At 49.2% G+C, this 21,568-nt stretch overlaps 7 protein-coding genes across 7 annotated transcripts; 5 read left to right on the top strand and 2 right to left on the bottom strand.

The window, feature by feature from the left end:
- The first annotated feature begins 171 nt into the window (after nucleotides 1-171).
- Nucleotides 172-1,845, top strand: FOXG_15552 (uncharacterized protein). Its single transcript, XM_018395650.1, has 3 exons — nucleotides 172-1,047; nucleotides 1,099-1,486; nucleotides 1,537-1,845. The coding sequence occupies exons 1-3, from the start codon at nucleotides 230-232 to the stop codon at nucleotides 1,735-1,737; spliced, it is 1,407 nt and encodes a 468-aa protein (XP_018255852.1). The 5' UTR covers nucleotides 172-229; the 3' UTR covers nucleotides 1,738-1,845.
- Nucleotides 1,846-4,535: 2,690 nt separating this feature from the next.
- Nucleotides 4,536-4,931, bottom strand: FOXG_15551 (uncharacterized protein; the record flags this gene model as incomplete). The annotated part of the gene is made up of 1 exon (XM_018395649.1): nucleotides 4,536-4,931. One exon carries the CDS (start codon nucleotides 4,929-4,931, stop codon nucleotides 4,536-4,538), a length of 396 nt encoding a protein of 131 aa, XP_018255851.1.
- A 1,372-nt stretch (nucleotides 4,932-6,303) lies between these two features.
- On the top strand, nucleotides 6,304-7,353 carry FOXG_15550 (uncharacterized protein; the record flags this gene model as incomplete). The annotated part of the gene is made up of 4 exons (XM_018395648.1): nucleotides 6,304-6,608; nucleotides 6,680-6,764; nucleotides 6,903-7,043; nucleotides 7,084-7,353. 4 exons carry the CDS (start codon nucleotides 6,304-6,306, stop codon nucleotides 7,351-7,353), a joined length of 801 nt encoding a protein of 266 aa, XP_018255850.1.
- Nucleotides 7,354-7,648: 295 nt separating this feature from the next.
- On the top strand, nucleotides 7,649-9,382 carry FOXG_15549 (NADH dehydrogenase; the record flags this gene model as incomplete). Its single annotated transcript, XM_018395647.1, has 1 exon — nucleotides 7,649-9,382. One exon carries the CDS (start codon nucleotides 7,649-7,651, stop codon nucleotides 9,380-9,382), a length of 1,734 nt encoding a protein of 577 aa, XP_018255849.1.
- A 2,818-nt stretch (nucleotides 9,383-12,200) lies between these two features.
- FOXG_15548 (oxidoreductase) lies at nucleotides 12,201-13,197 on the bottom strand (the record flags this gene model as incomplete). Its single annotated transcript, XM_018395646.1, has 2 exons — nucleotides 12,201-12,642; nucleotides 12,704-13,197. 2 exons carry the CDS (start codon nucleotides 13,195-13,197, stop codon nucleotides 12,201-12,203), a joined length of 936 nt encoding a protein of 311 aa, XP_018255848.1.
- A 2,885-nt stretch (nucleotides 13,198-16,082) lies between these two features.
- On the top strand, nucleotides 16,083-17,356 carry FOXG_15547 (uncharacterized protein; the record flags this gene model as incomplete). The annotated part of the gene is made up of 3 exons (XM_018395645.1): nucleotides 16,083-16,196; nucleotides 16,291-16,651; nucleotides 16,860-17,356. The coding sequence occupies 3 exons, from the start codon at nucleotides 16,083-16,085 to the stop codon at nucleotides 17,354-17,356; spliced, it is 972 nt and encodes a 323-aa protein (XP_018255847.1).
- Nucleotides 17,357-17,570: 214 nt separating this feature from the next.
- Nucleotides 17,571-18,265, top strand: FOXG_22053 (uncharacterized protein; the record flags this gene model as incomplete). The annotated part of the gene is made up of 2 exons (XM_018402435.1): nucleotides 17,571-17,667; nucleotides 17,712-18,265. The coding sequence occupies 2 exons, from the start codon at nucleotides 17,571-17,573 to the stop codon at nucleotides 18,263-18,265; spliced, it is 651 nt and encodes a 216-aa protein (XP_018255846.1).
- Nucleotides 18,266-21,568: the final 3,303 nt, after the last annotated feature.

The following is a 21,568-nucleotide window of genomic DNA, read 5'->3' as shown; positions in this document are numbered from 1 at the left end:
TAGCTTATTCTTTTTCTAGATTAGCGGATTCCGGTAGGGTATCAGGCTAACTATTTTGAGCTTTAGTGTGAGACTACGCTAACTGAACTAAGTTAGACCCGCTTTGTCAGCCTTTCACCCCAACAACCAGGCTCCAAAAATAATAACATTGCAATCTCATTCTGTTATCATCTTCATCATTAGAATAGGCTTATTGTCATACAGCGACGACACCTCAAACTTACATCCCATGAGATTCGATACAACAATCAGCCAAGTCACGCACTGGCTTCAAGATATACCTATTAGTTTTCAGAATCCTGAGACCTCATTCCAAGTCAAAAGTCACGCTTCGTCAAAACGGAGAAAATTGTCAGACTCAGACCCTTCATGCGCATCAAAACGCCGACTACTCTTATCTCCACCAGCATCTTTAAATCAGATGGAAATGGATTCTATGCCAGGGGCAGTTTCGACACCGAAAAAGCGGCAAGCTGCCGATGACGCGAACCGAGATACTGACGATGAAAATGACAACGACCAGACACCACGAGGTGACCCTAGAAAAGAAAAGTCAAGAGGGAAAAGCACAGGAACCAGTGCGTCATCTCACACCAGCAGCACGTATTCTCGGAGTAGCAAGCGCTCCAGAGGATCTCAATCTCCAATAAAAATGTGGCCTCTGGAAGGACCTCTCGGCCATAAGCTTATGCGGGCGAATCCATTCGGCCATCACGTCCTGGCAGTTCAGGAGCTCATTGACCAGTTTGATGCAGTCAACAGAGGACGCTCCATCATGCCCAAATCTCTCTATCAGAGCCTCAGAGATGTTGGCGTGGGAAGATTATATGATGACATGTTTTTCGAGCAAGACACCGCGGCAGATAGGCCTTGTGATAAGGACTTGGTTCGGTATGCCCAGCGCATCGCTCAACATTCAAATACTTGCGCAAGCCAGCTGCAAGATGAGGGAGCATGGAACAACCTGGTGCATTCCCGCTTATTAGACTTGTTTGTTCATGACATGCAAGACGGACCAGGCCATGATATGATTGACTTTCTGCCTTGGTAAGCATGGCGCTTGATGAAACTACGGGAAACTGTCTCTAACCTTTCTAGTTTCACAACAAACATGAACCTCAGTTATCATCGCTTCAGCGAGCCGACCAGCCGGGTTGATTACATTATCCGCATAGTGCACGAGTCTCAGGATGATGATGTAGGAGGCCATGAACCGCTCCAGTGGTTTGACTCTAACAGGATGCCATTGTTGAATTGGACCACCAGCCAGTTACTCCCTATAGCCTTCAGTATCGAGACTAAGCGTTACGGTGGTGGTGTTGCGAAGGGAGAGCAACAGCTAGGTATATGGAACGCTGCGCAATGGGAATTCCTTATATCAAAAGCCGGAGAAAAAGCTGTCAAGGAGCTTGACTTCATTCCAGGCGTTGTGGTGGAGGGGCATACCTGGTCTCTTGTTATCACTACAAGGCATCTGAACAGAACGGTACGTAAGATATTCTTTCTGACCCGTAGATTTTGCTGACTATTATATAGAACGTTTTCCCGGGCATTCAATTTGGAAACACGCACTCGATCATTGGTGTATTCCAGGTTATTGCCGGTCTGCGAATACTACGCACCTGGGCCATAGAGACGCTCTGGCCATGGTACAAAATATACCTTCCGGCTATGGGCCAACCTAGTGCACGGGACTTGGTGACGGGGGCAGGACTTGATGAGAACCGACAGATTTGAAGCTAGTATTGAAGCAAACATATAGCAGATAATTACAGATGTTGCTCCGTTCACAATGTGACTCGACTTTGGGATAATCAGAGCCGAAACTCTGGAAATAAACCTGGAAATAAACCTGGAAATAAACCTTCGTGTTAGTAATAAATTCCTGCTTTGATCTCGCTCTTCACGACCTCGCACTCTTTATGCCTTTTACAGTCTGAGGCTGGTGAAACAGTCTAATGGTGTTGCTATGATGACATCTACTGAGTAGATCCATGATGAATGGCTGTTTCAGGGAACAAGGTCAGTGCTGGCTGATACGGGAACAGTGATCGGAATGGTCTGGTCTGTCTCGGTCTCGGTTTGGTGATTTCTGGAGACCATGGTCGGACCGGTCCGACCGGTCCGACCATTAACTGCTATAAATAGATTAAGCTAAGAGGCAAATGGCGGCTAGTGGCTGCATTTTAGACCAACATAGTTAGAACAGGTCTTTTCTGCTTTTTCCTCTAAGGTTCTCTGCCTTATTTTATAACACGGGCAATTGTCTTTTGTTAGGCAATACGTGGGAATAATTGCTTAACATAGTGTGCAACAACCTGTTTAACTATATGTTATTGTTGGTAATAAAGTCTGCAGCTCGAATTCTGCCATCCCTATTGGCTACAATAGTTATCGTCAACGTCTCTTACACCCTCCCCTGCCCTGCCGTGATTTCGGTCCCGCCTCTGCAGCTGATCTGTATGAGCAATACATTTCTACCGACCAACTCCATGACGGTGAGGTAAGCTTCGATGAGGCTATTGTGTACTGGCTGTCTCGCTATGACTCTGTTGAGGATGATGGTGAGAGCTAAGATAATAAGAATGACGACAGTAAGATCAATGTAAAGTAGACAAATATACTTCCTTTCCTCTTTATTTTGCTTCAGCCTCATTTCTTGGCGGTCTTGTTGGTCGGACCGGTCTGGTCGGACCGGTTGTTATGTAAGCAACTGGTCTGGTCTGGTCTGGTCTAGGGGTCCAGACCAGACCATTCCGATCACTGTTCTCTTCCAAGCCCTCTGTTCCCTACTCAAGAATAACCACCAGAAACGCAATGTAACCCTTATACCTTGTACCTGTTAGATACGCACGAATACGATGGGGTGAGTGTATCATAGTGTGGACCAGAATGTGGTGATGTTATTGATTGTCGACTTGATTCTTTGATCAGTCTGTCAGGGAGGGGTTGGTTCAATTCCCCCTTCTGTTCTGGATACAAGAACAATATTGTGATAAAAGTGGAGCCCATTCCCAGCCGCCAATCTACATATCTTATTTTGGAGTGGTGAGACGCTAGCACCTCTCCACCACATCCTGTAATTTCTTCGGCTCTGGTCATCAATACGCATCGGCAGATCAGGACAGAGTACATGTTAATCTCCCACTGGAAAACTGTTTTTCGCGTGGGCGCAATTGCCGGTTGCCGAGTGTCCAGGATGACGCCATGTTATTGGAGCACGGCTCTCTACTCCTCTCGCGATACTCATTGAGATGCAGAGCAACGGTTACTGTACCGGCAAAGAGCTATCGACATGCCGCTCGAGTATCTTTGCCTATTATGTAGCTTCTTTACTTCTGACAGCTGCCACAAAGATCTTCCCACTTTTTTTTTGAAAAGTGCTCCCCTTGCCTCGTCACCGATCCTCCCCTTTTCGCACAAGCCCAACTGTACAATAATAATGACTAAGGAATGACAGGGTCGAGGATCAACTGCACCCATGTTAGATGGGGGATACAGTGGCGGACAATAAGTTTGAATACCTTTTGATGTACTGGCACCCCCTGTTTAGCTTGTTTAAGTCTCAGCAGACTTCTGGTCCCACTTAAAGGCTTAAGACAGCCAATCAGTATGATTAAAAGCTGCGTGTGAGGCTAATATATACGCACGGACTTACCTAAAAGAAGCTAGCAGCTTAAAAAGATACACGCCCGGTATTCAAACTTATTGCCCCCCATTGTAGAACAATGGGATTTGTAACGAAGTCAAATAACCCATACCCCTGCAGGGACGAAAAGATATTCCATTGGTGACGAGCTCAATCCCGTGCCCCGCCCCATATAACCCCGGTCATGACGATAATACAAAGCGTGGTACGGAAAGTTAGTTCAATGAAGCAATTTCGGCCAAAACACCATACAAATTATTTTGAAGCAACGTCCCGCACCCGTGAGTGCAACAAAACCAGGGTATAAGAATCTAGATTTACAAATAATTCTCAGAACTCCGCGTCTAGCTCAAAACAGAAGAAACCTTATACATATTGTGACCATATTATCAGCTATTAAACATAATTTTTTAAAAAAGGTTTCCATACTTATTTGTGATGTTATTGAGAAAAAGTGTATTAGCACTGTGTACCTCCCTGTATTTTATTATCCAATTAGTTTAAATATATAGAAAAAAAGGTTACATCTACTTTTATGTATACTAAACCAAAAAATAATGCTTTTGAAAGGCGAAATAATGTTTTGGTAGACTTGAAGTATCTAGGGTAGTTTATTTTTAGCTGTACAGTATCGTGTTGCACTCGCTGGTATGTTGCACTCACGGGTGGGGGACGTTAATCAATGAATTCTCCACCAATTCTAGAAGAGATACATGTTATCAACACCTATGATGACAGTAGCTTTATTAAAGGAGATCATAGTCGCTGTATACGCCCAAATGACCCGACCCGGGCAGCTGTTTTCCCGGCCGAAACAGACCGCAGCACCAAATTCGAGCCTTTTCCAAATGGCGAGGAAACTATCGGCAAATTGCTGAGCGAAACGTCATTGCGGTCCGGTGGCGAATTGCTGGGCCGCTTCTTCAAACTTGGCACAAAAGGCCTGAAAAACCATCAGCTTAGTGTTATATTCTTCCATGTGTTTTCGCTCGAGATCGTTGGCTGACTCAATGATAGAGATTGGCTGCGGTTCAAAAACCCATGACGGGCTGGCGCGTGCAGCTCCTTCCGTAGCTGCAGCAGTTGTGGCGGCGATGAGTGGTGAGGATGGTGTCTGAGCCATCCGCCTGGGACCGGGTGAAACACCAATGGTGCCGTTGACGGCCGCAGGGCTGTTCTGCAAGAGGGCTGCACGGGCTCCTCGGTTCAGATTGGCGGGAGTGTGGATCCCCCAATCGAAGGGGTCCGGAGCAGCGGGCGGGTTCGTCGTAGACGAAGCCATCGCCGCGGCTTGCGGCTGCGCAAAGCGCAAATTGAGGCGCCTGTTGTGCACTTGTGAAGGATTTAGGTGTAGACAAGGCCACTTCCTTAACACTTGTATGCCAAGAAAGTGTGATGACAAAGGAAGGTTGAGGCCCACTCGGCAGCTTCTAGCATTCATCGGGTTCCGGGTAATCCGCAGAGACGCTCATCAGCGTAACTGATCATATCTCCAACCTCATATCTTGTATCAAATATATCAAATGTCATTTCAAATCCAAGTTTTCCTATTTATTTGTTTGATTTGAAATAAGATTTTGGGATATTTGTTTGATTTGTTTGGCAATTTGTTTGATTGCATTTGATTTGTGGGCACTACTTGATCAACTTTAAAAGATATTGCAAGGAAAATAAGATTATTAGGCTTTATATGCCGCCTTATTTATCTTATCTACTTCAGCCCCTTAATATCAGGTGCTTTAGCATACTTAAGATTACTTATGGTTAAGAAATAGAGCCTTCGATCAGATGCTCTATAACCTATGTTCCAAAGACTGAGTTCTTTCCGGCCTTTTATGCCGCATTTTAAGCCACTATGACAGAAAGAAATATCAAGTCGGCCTTTAGAGGAGCTAGGCTTGTTCCTCTTAATGCGGATAATGTGGTCTCAAAGCTTAATATGCAGCAACGGACTCCAACGCCAGTTGAGGAGGTGGCTAGCCCGTCAATACCTTAGGTCTCAAAGACCCCAAAGACCGTGCTTAAGGCTGGGTCTCAGTCTGAATATATTGAAAGACGAATTATCACGCATCAGAGCAGCTCCCCAGAGTCAATCCTAGGCGCTCTGAAGTCTCTTTCAAAGGGAACAAAGGCAGTTATGCATGAGGTTACCTTATTACAGGGTCAGGTCTAAGACCTTCAACAGGCAAATGAGGTACTAAGCCGGCGCCGGAGGGCAAGAAGGACCCGACTGCAGAAAAGAGGGGTAATGACAGTAGATGAAGGAAGGGCGGCGGGGGTGCGCTATTTTCTTAATTAATGTAGCCGAAGTCTCCTTAGCCTATTGCTGCCTGATATTTAAATGGGTTTGAATACAGAAAATCTTGGTCCGTGTACCCCAGTCTGGTTTCCAGGATATAGATAGTATTAGCTAAGTGCAGATTAACAGCCTAACTGGATTACATTTTATTAGTAAATGGTCTTTTAAATTAAGATCTTTATAATACTTTATATATAAAAAAAAACCTTATATTGCTTATATTGTATAGTACTTGCACAATATTTAAACGACTATGCACTGTATTATACGGCTTCTGATATTACTTGCACTGCACGTTATAAAAGTACCGTGCAAGCAATACGATATTAAATATGATATCGTCATCGACTTAGTTATGGCCACACTATTTCCTTCACTGTTTGCCGAGATAGTGAGTGTCAGACCTTGTTTAGGCTGCAGCGCAGGTGTTGATGTATCCTCTCAGGTCAAGTTCGCCAATAAGAAAGCCGTGCCCTTCCTCGTGTTCAACACCGTCCACAGAGCAATGACCACCCTCAGTCAAATAGACCACAGTATCGAGATTTACCTCAATCAGCTCAACGACATGAAGATCTTCCCCAATAGAAAGACGGTCAAATTTAGTGGCAGAACGGTATCCAAGAAGGTTACCGATACCTTCTACGCTGCTAAAGCAGACAGGTACGTCAGCTTCAATCGGTTAAATACGTGGTGCTTACAGCTGCAGTGACCAGAACCTATAAATGCATTAGCTACATGGGACCTACTCTCGGAGGTAGCTGTGGTTGGCTCCAGGGTCACTATAGAATCATTGCGGATCAGATTCTCACCATAAACGTCATCCTCACCAATAGGTCTTTCAAGATAGTCGACTAGAAGTTTAACCTCTTCTAGGCCATAAAGGGAGCTAGTTACAACTTTAGCATTGCAATTTTAGTTACTGCCAAGATCTACAACATTAAGCACTGCAACTAGGCAATTAAGGCCTTTATCTTCAGTGGTGAGCAAGCCGGGGAGGTTTATCAAGCTGCTAACAAGCATCTTTTTCAGAAGCAGCCTGTCGGTGTGATTAATTGGCCATACTGGCTCAAAAACGCTAATGCTAATCCCAATAACGTGAGTATCCAGAACGAATAAACATAACCGTTTCTAACAGACTAAGCCCATCATTCTCTTCTATATCATCCAAAAAGGAGTCAGGACCATCGATCCCGCCATCACGAACCTCTTCCGCGATATTAGACCTCCCTCTATTAAGCCCATCGCCAGAGACTATAACGACATGCCTGGATGGACTGGCATTAGTCTCAGGTCACCACCTTGCCAGAAGGACAGTTACGTCAATCCCCGATTCCCGCTCTACCTTCAGTCGTACAATGTGCCAGCCATAGAGAAGGCGTTCAAGCTCTTGAGGCCGATTGCATAAGGTCTGGAAGCTGTTAAAGGAGTAGTCTAGCCCAACGCGACCAGCCTTCTCAACAAGCTGTACTGACTGATAAGGCCGTTACTAATACTGATTAATTAATTAGCTTGTAAGTAAATTCCAAGACATAATATAGGAGTGCGTAGGTTCAGGCCCGGGTTTGGTCCATATGACGTCAGTGTAGGTTCATACTGTCGAAAGTCTTCCAGGCTTTCTCGACTCCCTCCATTTTTCTTCTCTTAATCACCTTCAACGAACATCAAATATTACAGTTCAGTTGATCAGATCCACAGATGATATGGCGTCTTCGAGGTTGATCAGGAGCTTCTGGCAGAGCTTGGGCCGCCCTCGTTCTCGATTTCTCATTTGCCGAGACGTTGCTGTTGCCTCTTCTACCTCTCTATCAATGGCCGCTAGGCCCGCAAATACCCCACAGCACACTCAAGGAACGACCGACAACTCCGAAATAAAGGCAACAACATACACAGAAGGGCGCAAAAAGCGTGAGAGGGTCGTCGTCCTGGGGTCCGGCTGGGCTGGCTACGCGCTGGTCCGCAATCTTGACCCCGCCAAGTACGAGCGCATCATCATCTCGCCGCGCTCCTACTTTGTTTTCACTCCGCTACTGGCATCCACTTCAGTCGGCACTCTCGAATTCCGCTCCATCCTCGAGCCCCTTCGCCGCCTGCAGCCGGATCGCTTCCACCAAGGCTGGGCCGATGATGTCGACTTTACCAGCAGGACCATCCGTGTCGAGACGAACCCAGATGCTGACGAGATCAACTCTCGCACACTTCCACCCGCCACTCAATCATCGCCGCACAATGATGGCAGAGACAGTGGCTCCTCAGCCGTGTCCGTTATTCAAACCCCTTCCTCCGGCTCCGTCAAGGAGACTCTCACCAAGGGTAAGGGTGAGATGATCACGGTCCCCTATGACAAACTCATCTTCGCCGTCGGGGCCTACTCCCAGACCTTTGGCATTCCCGGTGTTCGTGAGCATGCAAACTTCCTCCGCGACGTCGGCGACGCCCGCTCCATCCGCCTTCGCATCCTACAGTGCTTTGAGCGCGCGGAACTCCCTTCCACGACCGACGAGCAGTGCCGCAAGCTGCTCCATTTTGCCGTCGTCGGCGGCGGTCCCACGGGCATAGAGTTTGCCGCTGAGCTTCACGACCTCATCCACGATGACCTCGCTCGCATCTACCCTGACCTCATGCCATTTGTTCGCATCACCGTCTACGACATTGCACCCAAGATTCTGCCCATGTTCGACAAGAAGCTATCCTCCTACACCATCGACACCTTCCGCCGCCAGGGCATCCATATAAAGACTCAGCATCACCTCCAGAGAATCCGTCCGGATGAGGATGGCAAGGGTGGCCTCAAGATCAAGATCCAAGAGTACGACGATGAGGTTGGCGCCGGGATTGTTGTTTGGAGTACGGGTCTGATGCAGAATCCCCTAGTTGCCAGGCTTGTCGAACAGGATATCCGCGCCCCCGTCACCCCAGAGGAACAGCAGCTGTGTAAGCAGCAGACCTGGCACATTGTCAAGGCCGAGAAGAGCGGCGGTCTTGTCGTCGATGATCACCTCCGTGTCCGCGTCGCCACTGGGTCTGCCCAAGCCATCGACTCCAAGAGCGGCCACAGTGCCCCCAACGACATCCTCCCCGAAGTCTACGCCATAGGCGACTGCGCCGTCATGGAGCGCGAGGCGCTCCCCGCCACCGCACAGGTCGCCTCACAGCAGGCCAAATACCTGGCTAAGGCCCTGAATAAGTATGGCTCCTGCGAAGCCGTTGGTAACAAATCAAAGCCCTTCGTTTTCCTCAATCTCGGCACAATCGCCTACATTGGCAGCTGGCGTGCCATAGCCCAAAGTTCGTCCGAAGGCCTGACGGGTAGGCTCGCCTGGGTCCTCTGGAGGGGCGCTTATATTACCCGAAGCATGAGCATAAGAAATAAGATCATGGTTCTGGTTCACTGGATTATGACTTGGCTTTTTGGCCGCGATATTTCGAGATTCTGAGGGTTTCGCGTAAAGATTCAGAACAGGAAGGGGCTGGGGAGAGTGTGGGAGCTCGAATCTTGGACGACTGGGCAGACCAGTTGCCCTCGGCGAATAAAAAAGTAGGGAGCTAACCTTGTTTAACCAATCTACGTAAGATTTGGCGTGCCACGTACTTGTTTCTGCAACCATCCTCGGAAGTGGCTAGGCCGTTGTGTTGGAAGATGAGCTGTACAATATGTATGTCTTCTAATGCAGTACACCGTTCGTCTTCAGTCTCATACTTTTACCCTTTTATGGGAGAATACCACGAGGAATATTCGCGAGTCGAACCACATAGGTCATGTTATGAGTTATCGGCCTGCCGGCTACCTCATAGGTGCCATCATTGGCCTCATTGCCCGTCATATTCTTGTCTTCTGGTCGAGGGTAGCCATTTTCAGAGGACACTGCCTCCAAAATCGGAGGCCTGGATCTTTATTTTCGGAGACTCGCGAGCAAAACCCGCAGGCCAATGAAGGATCAGTATTTGCTAATGAAGTTGTTGCTCGCAATTGAGGCACATCCGAGTAAATGTCAAGGTAAAACGAGAAATAAAAAAGGGAAATCTCGAGAGTGTAAAGTAAAGTAGACTTTTATTAACTCTTTGAGCATAGCTATTTCTGAGCATAAAATAACAAGGCAACCCTACCTTTGGCCATCACCCACCATCCATTGCCTCACTTTCAGAATAAACAAATCACCAAATTCAATCATTTCTCAACAAAAAGAATTCAATCAGTTAGGTTGGAGTTGGAAACTACTCATTATGCCTTCTTGTTCCTTTTGTGCAGATATAACGTTAATCCTAAAACCTCTATAAATCTGTATTTAGATTAGTGGAAAACAAACATTGATGCACTGCTGTTGATAACGAAAAAGTTGATTATGTACCTTGATAGAAAGTCGCGAGGGCATCCGAGAAGTAGCCCCAGGGAGTTGATGAGCTGTTTCATGATCTAGATAGATTTTCCCGGATGATGTGCTGCCGAGTGAAATGATTTTCCGTACCAATTTGACGTCACAATGGACATCAAATATGGTACGGTCTGGTGCTCTCAACACACTCTGGATCTATCGGCACACTTGGAAGGCAAGGAGATTGAAGATCGGTCCTCTAATGGACGCGTATAGATGCATCACAGCGAAAACCAAATTGCCATTCTCAAGAAAATACCTCAATTCAGATAACTACTGCAGCCACCTTAAATCCCATATTCGAGGGTAGATATGGAGTCATGGTTGGTCCACAATCATTCTCGGCCGGACACCGCGTTGGGGGGCATCCAGGGGACTTCCACAGAGTTCATTGAAGGCTAGAACTACATTCTTGTATTCCTACATTCCTATCCCCTAGAGATGCCGGTTATCTACTTACTTCCTCCAACTTCTTAATGCCTTTACTCGGATAGACCGAGAATGTTGGCCTCGTACACTGTAGTTACCTTGCCAGTGTTCGAATTCTGAATCTAAACTTGCGCGTCAGTGTTGCCTATCTAACGTCATTGGTTATTGTTTGCTTCTATTACCTCGTACCGAGGAGAATCAGGGCTGGCTTGGACATTTCGATCGGCTTGAATGCCAGGCTCCGTCAACACGTCAGTAATAACACCAACAGTCTCAGAGGTTTGCGAGTCAGGACCTTAATTAATCAGTTCTAAGCTAAATACAATAGTGCAAGGAGCGTCTCTTACCGCCAACTGGCTTATAGCGAACTGACTGGCCAGTTTTATATTTAGCCGTAATATTTTAAATTGCCGTTGTTTGCTTGATTTAATAGTCGGAACTCCTTGGTACTATCGCTTGTGATCACTGCAGCCAAAAGGGAATATCTTTTATAGCCATCGCCCCTCGGGCCTCGAACCCATTCATGGCATTTAACAAAGCCTATTACGGCAAAATGATGCAATAGTTGGGAATACAATGTCTTCCTATTTCAATAATTCATGATTTGACAGTAAACGGCGTTAGTATATGTGTGTAGTCAACGTTGGCATTACTCTTGTGTGTCGTCACATTTTTCCCCCGCAGTCGTCATCTGTCAGACAACTGGCTCCACAGGGATCATTAATAGTACCAGTCAGCCAATGAATTGATGAAAAGAAATCAAACAGTCACGTGTTCGGACACAGTTATTTAAGCTATGCTGTCAGGACTGGAGTCAAGTACGGGCCATGTTTTACATCCAGTCGCACGAACCGAGTGGTGGTATGTGACACCATTGTTGTACGGAGTACATAGGAGGGAGAATGCTACCACAGGCCACCGAAACATGACTGCCTCTTGACGCCATTAATGTCACAGTGACAGTAATATTGTGATAGGTAATCTTTTTCGTTGCTTTGCCATCCAACGGGGCAAGTTCCGGCTCCGGTCGCCAGGATCTAGAATAGGAGTCGGCTTTCATGATCGATCGGGGTGCCTCTGTTAGCAAGGGCCCCTGTCACATTCTAACGGTGTCACAGAATGCTCTCTATCGGATGATTTGCCTTTGGAGTCTCGTCTCTCACTTGCCGAGCAATCTTGCGGCGCTGTTTGTAGGGCTACATTTAGATGGTAGCCCATTGATTTATCGGCCTTGGCTTGAGTTTTTGGAGAAGCATCTTGACAACAGGCAAATGAAAACCTGAGGCAGACCATGTACTTGTCAGCGCTGAATGCCAACGGTGAGTCGAGATATACAAAACACCAGGTAACGTGAGTGGATGTTCTAATGGCTCATAACTTTTCGTAACGGGTAACCTCTGTGATTCCTAGAAGCTGGAGAATTCATATTCCTATCCGTCCAGTACTATATAGATTAACCATTGACAACGATGCCCCCATTGGGATGCAGGGTCTGCCCACTCATAAATACACTCTCCTTGGATGCGAGGAATACATAACTTGTCGCAATTTCACTCGGCTGTCCCACTCTATCCATCGGCGTCCAATTCCCCAACCCGTGACCCTGTTGACTCTGCTCGCTCACGCCTGTGGCCACAAGTGGCGTCCACACCGGCCCGGCAGCAACTGCGTTAACGCGAATACCTTTCTTAACCAGCTGGTTGGAGAGTGCACGAGTGAAGGCAACCACGGCGCCCTTGCTCGTCGCATAGTCGAGTCGGCTGGGGACGCCGATATAGGAGTCCACGGACGCACTATTGATGATCACGCCGCCCTTAGACAAATGTGGCAGCACGTACTTGGTAAGATGGAAGTACGAGTCCAAATTGACGCGGAAAGTGGACGCCCACTGCTCCCTGTTGTCACAATGTTTGTTATAAACATGCCCCTCTGAATGACTGGTTGATAGATACTCACTCGGAAATGTCACAAATATCTCCTTGCTCCTGCCTAGTAGCAGCGTTGTTAACCAAGATATCGATCCCGCCGAGCGCTTCTACAGCCCGCTTTGCGACATCCTTGCAGTTAATCGACAGGGACAGGTCGCTGGGGATGAGGATGACCTGCCCGCCGTTCTTCTCTACCTGGGTCTTGGTGTGCTGTGCGTCCTCTTCCTCGGGCGGGAGGTAGACAATGGCCACGGTGGCGCCTTCCATAGCGAACAGGATGGCTACGGCACGGCCGATGCCGGAGTCTCCTCCGGTGATAAGAGCCTTCTTCCCCGCGAGCTTACCCGATGGCGTGTACACAATGTCTTCGCCTTCGGATGGTAGATGAACCTTCTGCGGCTTCGGCTCCAGGTCTCGCTCGAGGCCGGTGTTGGCCGGCTGTTGGGTGTCCTTGCTTGGGTCCATACTAGGATGGATGACTTTGTGGAGGGTGTCTTTGGCAGTCTCTTTGGCAGAGTCCATGGTTGCGTTTGCAGTGCTATTTCTCGGCGTTTATCCTCCCAAATATTGTCTTGGTTGGAAGATGGCACGGCGCTTGAGTTGCCTTCTATTCCGCGAAATATGGCTTCTTATAAATCTTGGGAAAACCTGTCTGTCCTTCATACAAGAACTTGATGGTCGTTTTCCCCGCATCAAAACGGTAGTCATTCATGCGTCACAAGCACATAGAACCCGCTTTCTTTTAATGTCTACCTGATTTGCTGCAAGGGCAGCTTAGCCTATGACATAGGCATACTCCTCGTTCATTGACATCAGATTCGCATAATGGGATGTCATTGCTAAGCATCAAGCAAGCAGCGCAGCATCAACAGAGACCTAGCTTATCCCATTAATGGTCGTCGAAAGACTCCTCCACGAAGTAATTTGCCTCAGTGTTATGATAGTATCTGCTGCAAGATTTATTAAGCGGCGATAGCGTGCCTATCTGGTATGGTAATGGTCGGGCGAAAATCAGGGCTAAAGAGATAGCATAATGGCGTGGCTATAACTAGTTTGAATCCTTGCAAGTGACCGCATCGGATCCGGCTTTTCCGCATTTGATGGATAGAATGACCATATAAGCAGAAAATAGACTTTGCCGATTGGGAGCGGGATATTCAAACGCTCATCCTCGAAACTGGGGGAGATCAGCATCCCTCTGTTTGAGGAGGAAACTTATGCGATCATCGTTAACCAATCTGCCGATAGTTTCAGAGTCCGGCAGTTAGTTATCACCCCATATCTTTGTCTCGAAGCGCTTAGACAACAATGAGGCTGCGAAGGTGGGGGATTGGTGGGCGGTTTATAATTTGCGCAGGCATGTGATTGTCCTGGATGATTTAGTACACACCGAATGGGTTTTGCAACAAGACACGGCAGAGGATTTCCGCACTCATCGCCACAGCGGAAGATGCCGAATAAGGGCACATATGAGTGTCCCATACATGAAGCATCTTCTCCGTTGGCCTTATCTCCCGAGTAGCATTATGAACGCATAATCGTATGAGCCAACATATGAAAACCCCTTCTTTACCTTTCTCGAAGGGTGGATCTGCATGGCCTCACTCCAAAATGCGGAGGTGTCGCACTGAGCGTGCTTAAAGGGTTAGAGTGAATATGATGAGCAGCAGCAAATGTGTTGATTGATGTCTTAAGTTATCTCTTGTGCAGGGTATTCCATCCCCGCAGAGTTACTTAAAGCATAGCTAGATTACTAATGCCTACCCTGCGACACCTGGCTTGGGACTTTCTCCTGGAAATTGCCCGTGTAAATAGCTTCATTTTGCAGCAGCGAGGGCAGCCGCAATGGAAGGCAGAGATGTCGCAAGGCAGTTGGCGGCAACTGCTTGTGAATGATCTTATGGAAGCGTATGCACCGAAGACGCAATCAAGAAAGAGATTTCGGACTGGAAACGAATTTACGCCTACATTACAGCACACTCGCGTTCGCAAAGGAAAATCTGAATGCCTTGCCTGTCAAGGCCTCCGGCTAGGTCAGCGTCGGTCTCGAAGATCAAGGGCAGCATTATCTGCGATTAGCGGTAACAGTCGAAGGGCGCCGCAGTCACGATATAGGTGTCAAGAATGTAATGTAGCTTTATGTAGACTTGGCAATTTGCTGGGACCTTTGGCACAACCAAAGTTAGGTGGGAATAAATGTATCTCTGATTTAACGCATTTTGATTGGCTAGCCCCGCTGCTAGGTACGGAAGTGGAGGCTTACGACAGTCAAAGGGGATAGAAAAGTAGGATGGTGTTACTTCAAATTGAACGTTATTAAGGTTACTAGTTTAGCCTGTGCCATGTGGCGTGTCATCCATGCATTGTCGTTGGCCACTTTTACTGCAATGACCACCGAGTCTGTTATTGCAATAGCTTGCGACTTCTCGCCACTTTCAGCCGAATACGTAAAGTTAGCTGGAACGAACCTTCATCATCAAAGGAGATTATCCCCGCACTCCCCTCCTTCAGCTCTACCCTTTACCATTTCTCTATTATTTTCTTCCTCATCTCGGCATTTAATCACGTTCTGTTTCGGCAAGCCAAGTCGGGGCTCGTGTGGGAGGGCTCATCGAGATCATGTTCCCGCTCCGGTAGACATGATCCCCCTTGTGATTGAATCGTGGATTTGGTACGCCATCACCTGGCTCGTCGTCATTGTCCGATTGTCAGTCTCCTGGACAAGAATCTAAAACGCTGGTTGACATTGCATTTCCAGGCTGTCTCGTCGGATGGTGGTGGGATCCGTCAAGAAGTACCAGATAGAAGATTACCTGATGATTCTCGCTATGGTCAGTTCTGTTTGTGTAGTCAAAGAAAGGGTTTCTTTTTCTCTTGCCCCTTCTAACATCTGGATTTGCCGTCTAGGTTTGCGATGCGGTTTTGATAGCCTGCGTAAACGTCAGCTTCCAAACAGGCACTAATCTGATCGATCCGACTCAACGAATCACTCTCACACCAGACGAGATCAACAGACGCCGATTCGGATCCCAGCTTACTGTGGTTGCAGAGACGCTTCAATGCACTGTCATCTGGCTGGTCAAGTGCTGCTTGCTCCTGATATATAATCGACTGACGTAAGTTGCCATGCATCTATCTATCCATGTAATCGATCATCTTCTGATAAGTCTCAGGACAAATTTAAGCTACAATCGCGTAGTAAAAACGGTTGCAGTGTACGTCCTTGTCGGGTTTGTGGTTATGATGACCCTCTATCTTGCGGTATGGTGTCGGCCTTTCTCCGAGTACTGGACCGTCCCCACCGAGCATGGTATTACCCCAATGGCTTATATCTTCCGCGTCTTGTTAATTATCTAGAACAATGCACGACAGCAAGGAACCATCTTATTACCAATGCAACCCTCAACATGTCCTCAGACATCATGATCATTCTCCTTCCTATACCGCTTTTCCTCTGGTCCAACACTACCACTAGGATAAAAGTTACGTTATGCTGCATTTATGCAGTTGGCATCTTCACGGTATGTGTCCATCTTTCAACGCATCGTCGCAATCGACCGACGCAGGGGAATACCGCCTCTATGATGTTGCTAACACTGAACCATATAACTTTAGATGGTCTCCGCGCTTCTAAATAAATACTACTCTTTCACAGACCCCTACGGGCCTAACTGGACCTTTTGGTATATCCGCGAGTCCTCAACCTCCCTCATTGTCGCAAACCTGCCCTTGACCTGGCCCCTTTTCCGTCGCATCATGCATATCAACACCTCGAGCGCAAGCGATTCTAACCCACAGCTGGGACCTAGGGAGTCACACCTCTTTGGTAACGTTCCTCCCAGTACTATTACAACCATTCACGGCAACAATAACAGGCCAAGCCTTATCTTCGCTGATAGTCAAATTGAGCTCAGCCAGGAGCATGGGATTCCCTTAGAGGCCTATCAGCATTGTGAGATTGAAGTGCGGGTTGAGAGTACAGCGAAGGGGAAACACCATTCAGCAAGTCAAGGATCTAGTATAGATATATCCCTTTGGGTGGCATAAGACTCAGATGGCGTATCGAGCCCAATGCTGACTTAGTCATCTACGTAGTACAGGCGGGGCCACATAGGGACACGGGTCCGTACACACACGGGTCATATAATGAATCTTTACAATCTTTGTTAACGTTGTCGAGGTAGCCGTTTGGAAAGCCAAGCGGGGCGCGATGGACGCGGTTGCGGACAGCATCGTCGTGACCTCTGAGGACGCCTGCCCTCGGGATTCCAGCACGCGCAAATCAGACCGGCCGCGAAAGCTAACAGCGAAAGGAATGGAGAACTTTTCCGGTAATATTGGGATAGTAATGCAAGCCCTGATCCGCGAAGTACGCGACGAAACAATGAAACAGATGGCGAAGGTGCAGCAGGAAACCGTGAAGGAAATCACAACTTCTCACGAGACTCTGTGGAACGATTGGAAAAAGGAGCAGCAGGCGCTCAAGCAAATGATCGAAGACCAGGAGAAAGCGATTAGGCAGCTGCAACAGGATATTCAAGGCATTCAGGCGCAAGCCGCACAGGAACGAAAGCTGATCCAAGAACAGATTGACCAGCTCAAACGAATGCAGCAGCACGCCCCACGCGATATCGAGCCCCTGCAAAGTGCAGGCCGCCGAAGAGATCAAACGCATCCATGAGAAATTAGACATCATGGCGCAGCACGCCGTAGCCGGTTCCGCCCGGACGAACCCCAGGCAGTCATTTGCAGACGTAGCCCGTATGTCGCCAACGAAGGAGCAGAATGGCGGTGTTAGAGGCCCCGAGGCGGTGTCATCAACTACGCCGCCGCTTTCATCTCATCCCCTGGAGAGGACCTGTTCTGCACGATAGACATCTCTGGAGTGGGCGACGATGACAGTAACAAGGCCAGATCGGAGAGGTCCGACAGGCTATCGAAGCCGCTGCGAGGACAAGAAAGAAGGACGAGAGATGGAGATGCGCAGCGGTGGTGAGAGGGGCTAGGAACGCTAACGTCATCAAGGTAATCTGTAGAGACGAAGCAGAACTACACATGGTCCGAGAAGCGGCACTGGGAGCAGACATGCCAGGGGGCAAAGATTCTCAGAGAGCGGCTGTACCCGGTCAAGATCAACGGGGCCAATCGGTCGGCCGTTCTTGATTCGAACGGCAACCTTCTGCCCGGAGTGACCGAGGCACTTGGCCAAGAAAATGAAGTGACGATAGCTAAGATAAACTGGCTTGGCGATAAAGGGAACGGAAAGGCCTACGGGTCGATGGTGGTTTATGTGACGGAGAGCGATGCAAGGAGGCTTTTGGAGGACAAGTACTTTCACCTTGGAGGAGAATCGGCGAGGACCAGCGTGTTCGAGCCTAGAGCCGGTGTGGTGCAATGCTACAACTACAGGGGGCTAGGCCACAAGGCATTCGTCTGCAAAGAAACGCATAGATGCGGTAGATGCGCAGAACGAGGACACTGCCATCGGCAATGCGAGGCAGCAGAGCTAATGTGCGTGTCATGCGGAGGCCGGCACGAATCATTCCGTCGGGCATGTCGATTGCGTCAAATGCGAGGAGATGAGCACTAGGCTACAAGTGTACCAACTGAACGTGCGGAAGAACGATAAGGTGCATCTGAGCATGGTGAATGACAAAGAACTTGAGGACTATGTAGCGCTGGCGGTGGCAGAGCCATGGGCATGCACAATCGAGGGACAGGTGATGACGGTGCCTAATCACCACAGCAACTGGACGAAGATGATTCCCACCAAGACGCGTGAGCCGCGTGTGTCGCGATGGCTGATCCGCAGCATGCTCTGGATACGGAGGGACTTGGAGGCAGAAGCGATGGTCAGGTTCCCTGAGCGTGACGTGCTGGTTGTGTCGGTATATGTAGAGGGGAGGAACGAGCAGGCTCTCGAAGCGGCGATGGGACAGCTGCACACGGCGATTGTGGAGTTCCGCAATGGGTCCGGCACAAGAACTGACGTGATCTTGGTAGGGGATTTCAATCGTCACGACACACTATGGGGAGGTGATGAGGTAACGGGAAGGAGGCAAGGCGAAGCTGGACCGATCATAGAGCTTATGGGAGAACATGGCCTTCACAGCCTGCTGCCCCAGGGCACGAAGACGTGGGAAGGCCCAGGGGGTATAGCGAGCACGATTGACTTGGTGCTGGCATCAACGGAGCTGGCAGACGAGATAACGAGCTGTGGGATACATCCAACAGAGCATGGATCGGACCATCGGGCGATCCGAACGGAGTTTGACACAACACCGCCGGAACGAACGCCCAGCGACAGACTGCTATTCAAAAATGTACCTTGGTTAGAGATCAAGGAGAGGGTGACGAAACTGGAAGCGTTGCCGTGTGGCGGCAAAGTGCAGGCTTAGACGGACAGGCTGATGTCGGTGGTGCTGGACGCGATCAACGACCTGGTCCTACGAGCCAAGCCGTCGCCTTATGCCAAGAGGTGGTGGACGACGGACCTTACCCGACTGCGACGGATGTACACATACTGGCGCAACCAGGCAAGGACATGCCTGCGACGAGGACGAGAGGCAGCAGACCTAGAGCAAAAGGCCAGAGAAGCGGCAAAGGAGTACCACGACGCGATCAGGAGGTAGAAAAAGGCACACTGGGACAGCTTTCTCGAAGACGGAGCCAACATCTGGCAATCAGCCAAGTACCTCTCGCCTGGAGGCGAAGCAATGGGTAATAAAATACCTCCTCTAAAGAGAAGAGATGGAATGACGACGAGCGGCAAGGCAGAACAGGCAGAGGAGCTTCTCAGCATCTTCTTTCCCCCTCTGCCGGCTGTGATTGAGGATGAAGAGCGCCAGCCGGCGCAGCGAGAAATAGCAATGCCAGAGGTGACATTAGAAGAGGTTAAAGAGAAGGTGATGGCGGCCAAGGCATGGAAAGCCCCAGGCGAAGATGGACTGCCGGCGATGGTGTGGAAGCAGCTCTGGCCAGTAGTGGGAGACCGGGTGTTGCATCTGTTTCGGACATCCCTGAGAGACGGAGAGCTGCCAGTCCAGTGGAGGAGCGCGAAAATCATCCCGCTCAAGAAGCCAGGCAAGGACAACTACAAGGTAGCCAAGTCATGGAGACCGATCTCACTTCTATCGAGTCTGGGCAAGATTCTAGAGGCGGTCATGGCGGACCGGATCTCGTACGCGGGAGAGACATTCGGACTGCTACCCACCAACCATTTCGGCGGAAGGAAGCAACGATCGGCCAACCAGGCTCTCCTGCTCCTTCAGGAGCACATCTACAAAGCGTGGCGCAACCGGAAGGTGCTCAGCCTGATAAGCTTCGACGTGATGAGAGCATACAACGGGGTATTCAAGGATCGATTACTGCAGAGACTGGAAGCCAGAGGCATCCCCAAGGGGGTAGTAAAGTGGATCGACGCTTTCTGCTCCAATCGATCCGCGACGATCGTGGTAAACGGCTACACCTCTGGGCGACGGGATCTGCCACAGGCTGGGCTTCCGCAAGGGTCGCCGCTGTCACCGGTGCTGTTCCTTTTCTTCAACGCAGACCTCGTGCAATGCAAGATCGATGCAAAAGGTGGATCGATCGCCTTTATCGATGACTATTCAGCCTGGGTGACGGGTCCGACAGCAGAAGCCAACCGAGTAGGCATCCAGGCCGTCATCGACAGAGCACTGGAGTGGGAAAGACGAAGCGGGGCGACATTTGAGGAGGACAAGACAGTCATCATACACTTCACGCGCCATCACGAACGCACCGATGAAAGCCCGTATACGATCAAAGGCCAGGCGATCATCCCAAAGAAAAGTGGCAAGATACTAGGACTGGTGATGGACTCGGAGTTGCGGTATGAGGAACACGTAAAGGAAGCAGCTACACGGGGACTTCGGGCGGCCATGTGTCTACGAAGGCTGAAGATGTTGACGCCCCGGACGGCGAGACAGTTGTTTGTAGCAACGGTGGCCCCGACGATGGACTACGCTTCGAACGTTTGGTCCCACCGATGCGGGTGGAGGGAGACCAGGTGGCTGAACGAGGCACAGAAAATGGGTGTGCAAGCCATCACAGGAACCTTCAAGACGGTTTCGATGGCAGTGGCGGAAGCTGAAGCTGGTATTCTACCCATCGGTGAACGCCACGCGCAGGCCGGCACACGGCTCTACGTCAACATGCAAACACTGCCGAAGGTGCACCCGCTGGCGACACTTAGGGTGAGGGAGACACGGAGGTATATGTCGCCGTTGACGAAACTAGCACTCGCCCACGATGGCGCAATAGAACGGATGGAAACGATCGAGCCGTATGCACTACCACCGTGGCATAGACACATGATGGTGGAGTACGATTCAGGCAAGGAGGCAGCGGCATATGTAGATACAGATGACGACATGACCGAGCCCAGCAACATGAGACAAGTGCTCATCGCAACGAGCGCCTCTGCGAGAAACGGACTAGTCGGCATGGGCGGCATTGTGCGCAACACTGCCAGCGGAGGAGCGAATGATAATATTATAGCAAAGTACTCCGTCACTCTTGGCCCGAGAGGCGAGCAAAACGCATACATGGCCGAGCTGGAAGCAATAGCAATGGTCCTAAGGTGCATGCCTGATGGACTCCAACATCGAGATATCATCGTTGCGACACGAAATCGATCGGCGCTACAAGCGATTGCGAAACCCCGACAGCAGTCAGGGCAAGGCGCCATCCGGGAGATCTACAGACATGCTAGACGACTGGAAAAGGGTAGCACCACCATTAAAATGCGCTGGGTATCGTCCACAAACGAGTCTTTCACACAGGGAGTAAAAGCAAAGACCGAAGCACGAAAGGCAACAGAGAGCGGATGTAAAGCAACAAACCGCCGCATCAGGCACCATCGACCCGACTG

This window comes from Fusarium oxysporum, chromosome 15 (assembly GCF_000149955.1).
Source record: "Fusarium oxysporum f. sp. lycopersici 4287 chromosome 15, whole genome shotgun sequence".
Lineage (NCBI taxonomy): Eukaryota > Fungi > Ascomycota > Sordariomycetes > Hypocreales > Nectriaceae > Fusarium > Fusarium oxysporum.
Note: the sequence above shows the minus strand (reverse complement) of the source record. Positions and strands in the feature narration are given on the sequence as shown.